Raw genomic sequence first — 6000 nt, forward strand, 5'->3', positions numbered from 1 at the left:
ACAATTACCCTTGAATGGAGAACGAGGGTTACAAGTAACTTTTCTCTCGTAATAAAAGTAATTGTATTCAGATATGTTTTGATATTCAAATATAGCTAATTATGTGTGATTTTAAAATTGTAAGGTCTTAAAAAACAGCCTTTAAATCTTTTAAAGTGCAAAACTGAATAGTGAAACTTATTATTTTTCAGCCTGCCGATCTTAAGAAGCGAATAGAGTCCCTAATCGACAGAGACTACATGGAGAGAGACAAAGAGAATCCGAACCAGTACAACTATGTTGCTTAAAGTATTGGCCTTTGTTTTTCTGAGCACTTGGTGTCCTCCTCAATTGCCAGTGGATGAACTTGCTTGTTGATCCCTATTAACTGAGTTTTTATACCACCGATGACTGAATGAAAGCTGTGCAATGGTGAAAGAGTATTGTTGACTTTTTTAGTCAAACCAGTGCCCATTTAAAAGTAGTATTTACATTTACAAAGAATGCTGTTGAACTCACTGCGTATTGTTTCGATATGCAGAAACATCTTTGAAAGTACCTTTACTTTGTGGCTCCACTTGTCTCTGGGACTGAAGACCAATATTCTAAAAATATAACAAGTATTTTTCACTCTGACATTTATAACCATAGGCTCATAAAGTAGCCTCTTCCCCCCTGTTGAAGTTTGCATGCCAACATTTTGTGCAGATACTTAGAGTCTGGATTGTGCTAACAACATTATTAGCACCTTCTGAGGTGCTAACCACGTTAAATATTTGAGGATAAATGTGTTTCTAGTGAAGGTTCTTTGTAGTGTGAATTTATGAATCTTCGATAAATCTACTGTAATGTTTGCGCACAGATGGACTTTGTTTTTGGCTTCTGCAGATGTTTAATTTTTAAAATTATTTACTATGCTTGTAAAACTAAATCTGTGGACAAGAGATGTTGGCCTCTATACCATTCCTAGAAACTCCCAACAAGCAAAGTAGCAAATAAGGGGTTTAAAAAAGCACTGTGTGATTAAAACCACCTCTCAATTCTCTATGAAACAGTTATATTTTACATTTTAAAATAAATATTTCCAGTGGAATGATGAAGCCTCTTTAGGGCATGAATGTATTTAAAGTTGTCAATCTGAGTTTGATAGTTGGGCTGTTAGACCTTACCTGTGTCAGCTTTGAAGCTACATGCACTACCTCTACCTCTTCTTTTCTGCTCTCTTCCTGGGTACCATACAGACCGGATGCCAACATCTCTTTTAAAGTGACCTCAGCTAAACGATTTGTTTCTCAGAAAGCATAGTGCTGAATAACTGAAAATAAGACTGTTTTGGGGCCTGTTTGTGTTTGTAATGATGGCTTCACTTGCTAGTAGAGTCTGCAATATGAATGATTTAACATTATGGTTTGGGTTAACTGCCTGAAAATGTCTTGTTTATTTGTTCCAGACGCTCAATGTTTTGGTCTCAGTAGTCCACAATATGCAAACATATACTGAGTTGCCATTGTTGCCGTTTATTTTTGATTCACAATGTATTTGTGAAAACCATGGCTCAGAAAAACAGTCACTTAGCCAGGTTACAGTCCAGGTCTCTTGAAAATGTGTAGTCTGCACTAGATTTCCTTTCTCTCAGATTTTTTTTTCCACATTTATTTTGAACTGCCTGCATTGCATATTATTTGAATTGCTAAACATTTTCAAAAGTTGTGGATAAATTAGTTTTTATTGTACCAACAATGAGCAGCCCCTTGCTAGTTTTTTGCTCCCCGGGTTTTGTTCCTTAGGGATTTTTCCTCTTGAATGTGCCTTGTGGAAAAATTATTTTTAAAAGGGACATTTGTTCTGTCTTTTTAATATATTGTGCTCATGTCGACTTTTCCTTGCAGTACATCAAATTGCAGTGTATTGGATGTATAAATGTAATTTTAGTTTTTAACTTCACATCAGTGGTCAGGCGTTCTACTAAAAAGTTCAAAGCACTTGTTCCTTTGACTGCAAATAGTTTCACTTCTTAGAAACAAAAGGTGCCAAAGTTATACCTATAATTTAAGTTGCATAGTTAAGGTTCAGATTTTGTTCTTGCATCAAATTAGTAATCAACAGCATTTTTATGCCTTAACATTAATTTGATAAAAGTTCGATCGATGTCCCAAAGACGAGAGTTAACATTGTTTTTTTAATATGTATATACAAAGTTATGTGAAATGATACTGTTAAATCATTCCACTTAGTTCTGAGGTATTTTCTTTGAAAATATACACTAATATTTTTTCAGAGTACAGCAGCATTCACAAATGTAATATACTTTTGTAATCATTCTTTGGGCCTGTTCCTGGAGTGGCGAACTAATCCTGTTACTTTAGAGAAGCTTTACACTTCAGGTAATTGAATATGAGAAAACATGCTTGTTCGCTATATCAAAACTTAATAGATATGCAGACCAGCAAAAGGGCATGTGACAGCATTTGCATCCGCTGCAACAAACCTTTTTAATGTTTCATAGTAAATATGAAATGGGTACAGAATCTTTCTAAGATGGTAAATAATGTAAATATGTGTCCCTTCGAAGAGTGAGAGAGAGAGTCTGTTATCCAGGTTTTTTGTGTCATTTAATAAATATTAAAACAGTTTTGTGTTACATTGTTGTTATAAAAGTGTGTTGTATTTTGGTTGCACTAGAATAATCATTAGTTAAGTCAAAACCTAGTTCTACACATCTCCAGGGATTAACAAAATAATTTCTCTCTCTGGAGCCATTGATAGCCTTGGATATCATATACCCTTGAGTTCTTCATGAGTCACACAGAGGGAAAAGAACACTCCTTTTCATCTTTACACATGTAGTAATTAAGCAAACGTGAGTGAGACATTATCCCTAGTGTGTTATAGCTGCCTAACCGGCATGAGCAGGATGGCGATTTGTTTCCCTTACATTCCAATTTAAGGTATTGATGTTGAAATGGCAGAGGAAAGACCAGACTAGCTGATTGAGCTGGAAGATTTTGGAAGATGCATACGCGCAGAGTGGGGGTCTGGCTAAATTTATCTTTGTCTTTGATGGTGACCTTCCATCTCAACCACTTCTTGTTGGTTTCTGATCTCAAATGTGATATCTGTAAATGTAGTACTTTTGTGGGAGGCTGTTCCCCACTCAGAAATCTGAAAAGGACTCTCTATGTAGCTCTGAACCCTGTTGAAGTGCTTTGTAGACATGTTTTTAATTGTACATTGTTGCTGAACGTTTTGCTCCATTATGATGATTGATTTAAAAAAAAAAAAAAAAAAACTTTCCTTCGTACAGCACCACCACTCTTGTTCTGTTCACACTTCTTACTATCAACTGAAACAAAGATGTGCAGCAAACAACCTCAATGTCTCTATACCACACACACACAACAAACTGAAATCTCAAGGAACTTCAACAATTTGCAGTTTGGTAGTACTTGTTTTATTGACCTGTGGATATAATAGTTTTCACGTTGCTAAAATGGAAATCCATTTTTTGCAGCTCACTCTACTCAGTAAGTAGTGCTAGCAGGAGAAACACCTAGAACTTGTAGCTGTGACATTTCCATCCACTTGTTTTCTTAGTCATAACATCTTCCATAAGTTCCCCTCTCTCTTGTTCAGGTTAGAGTAACCACTCCAGCAAGATAAGCTAGATAAGCTAAGTAGTGGAATTTGCTACAGACGTTTGTTGAAAATGTCTCCCACTCTTCCAGGACTTTCAAACAATCGTTTAGGAGGCCATTCACTTAGGCTTACACATATTAGTATGTCATTAGTGGAATTCTTTTAGCCTCATGTCTGAACTTCATGTCCTATTGCAGTCTTCTCCAGCATTGGATCTTTCATAGTGACATGCTTGTATCTTCCCTGGCATATAAGTGGGAGCCTCTGGTACATGCTGAGTAGTATAGAGAATAGTTTCCCATAGAAAGAACTGCAAAACAGTATGTTCGATGGCATCTGTCGCTGTAGATACACATGTTCTGCATAGCTCGCCATCTGGTGTTGGGTCGGAGTGTTACAAGTTGTTTTTCTTCGAAGAAGTCTTTCGAGTCACGGGACCGAGTGACTCCTCCTTCTGTCTCCATTGCGCATGGGCGTCGGCTCCATCTTCGATTGTTTTCTTTCCATCGGGTTCGGACGTGTTCCTCTCGCTCAGAGTTTCGGAACGGAAAGTTAGTTAATATCGGAAGATTTTCGTCGGTATTGTTGCGTTCGGGATCGGCGTAGTTAGAGTCAACACCGCATCGAAGATCGACGCGCTCCGGTGCCCTTCGGGGTAGTTTTCGATCCCCCGTCGGGGCCTGGTCGGCCCGACCGCGTGTCGAACAACGTCGATGGAACGGACCCCGTTCCGTTTTTGTCCCAAATGCCACAACAAATACCCGTATACAGACCAACATTTGGTCTGTAACCTGTGCCTGTCGCCCGAGCACAGTGAAGAGACTTGCGAGGCCTGTCGTGCGTTCCGGTCCCGAAAGACACTCCGTGACCGTCGAGCCAGGAGACTTCAGATGGCGTCCACGCCGACAGCGCACCGAGAGTTCGAGGAACAAGAGGAGGAAGAAACCTTTTCGATCCACGAATCGGACTCCGAGGAATTCGACGATCAAAGAACCGTGAGTAAGACGTCGAAAACAACACAGAAGAAAAGTGACAAGGCCCAGGGGACACCACTGCCACCAGGCCATGGCTCCACCCTTAAATTCGGTGACCGACCATCGGCACCGAAAAAGGCCAAAACAGTGCCGAGATCATCCGACTCCGGTCGAGACACCGGCACGCAGCCTTCTCGGGATCGAGAAAGTGCTGGAGAAAAGCAACGACACCGAGATAGCTGTGTAGAAGCGGCTCGACGCCGAGACAGCGGCACCGACGAAGATCGACGCCGAGAGGTTTCGACGCCAAAAAAGAAAAAAGCCACCTCGGAGCCGAAAAGAGATACAGGCAGGGTTTCGGTGCCGAAACAACCCGTAACCGACCCAGGTCCAGGCTCTTATACAGAGGAACAATCACTGTCCTCTCAGATGCGAAAGCATAGGTTTGAGGAAGAGCTGCAATCCACCGAAGTGGACCATACGCAAAAACGTATTTTCATACAGCAGGGAACGGGAAGAATAAGCACCCTTCCCCCTATTAGGAGAAAGAGGAGACTGGAGTTTCAAACAGACCAGGCGCCACAAACAAAAATGGTGAAAAAGGTGACTCCGCCACCCTCTCCTCCACCTGTAATTAACGTCTCACCAGCGCAAACTCCGTCACATTCCCCGGCTCACACCACCATGAGCCAAGGTGACCAGGATCAAGACGCTTGGGACTTATATGACGCCCCAGTGTCGGACAACAGTCCGGAGGCATATCCAACAAAGCCCTCACCACCAGAAGACAGCTCAGCATACTCTCAAGTGGTGGCTAGAGCAGCACAATTCCACAACGTAAACCTCCACTCAGAACAAGTCGAGGATGACTTTTTATTCAACACCCTCTCCTCCACCCACAGCTCCTACCAAAGCCTGCCTATGCTGCCAGGTATGCTTCGGCACGCAAAGGAAATATTCAAGGAGCCGGTCAAAAGTAGGGCAATAACGCCAAGGGTGGAAAAGAAGTATAAGGCACCTCCTACAGACCCTGTTTTCATCACCACACAGCTGCCACCAGATTCCGTCGTAGTAGGAGCAGCTCGGAAAAGAGCCAACTCCCACACATCTGGGGATGCACCACCCCCAGATAAAGAGAGCCGCAAGTTCGATGCAGCTGGGAAAAGAGTCGCAGTACAAGCTGCAAACCAGTGGCGCATCGCTAACTCTCAAGCACTACTTGCGCGCTATGACAGAGCCCATTGGGATGAGATGCAACACCTCATCGAGCATCTTCCCAAGGAACTACAAAAGAGGGCAAAGCAGGTGGTTGAGGAAGGGCAGAACATATCAAATAACCAGATACGATCTTCTATGGACGCAGCAGACACAGCTGCAAGAACAATTAATACATCTGTGACCATTAGAAGGC

General features: G+C 41.8%; 1 protein-coding gene across 3 annotated transcripts in view; it reads left to right on the plus strand.

The window, feature by feature from the left end:
* Nucleotides 1-2620, plus strand: part of CUL4B (cullin 4B) — a 581072-nt gene extending 578452 nt beyond the window's left edge. For all 3 annotated transcript variants that reach the window (XM_069212058.1, XM_069212066.1, XM_069212075.1), the window contains one exon: nt 192-2620. In XM_069212058.1, coding sequence (XP_069068159.1) covers nt 192-287 — 96 coding nt within the window. In that variant the 3' untranslated portion in view covers nt 288-2620. The remainder of the gene's footprint in view (nt 1-191) is intronic.
* Nucleotides 2621-6000: the final 3380 nt, after the last annotated feature.

This window comes from Pleurodeles waltl, chromosome 2_1 (assembly GCF_031143425.1).
Source record: "Pleurodeles waltl isolate 20211129_DDA chromosome 2_1, aPleWal1.hap1.20221129, whole genome shotgun sequence".
Classification (NCBI taxonomy): domain Eukaryota; kingdom Metazoa; phylum Chordata; class Amphibia; order Caudata; family Salamandridae; genus Pleurodeles; species Pleurodeles waltl.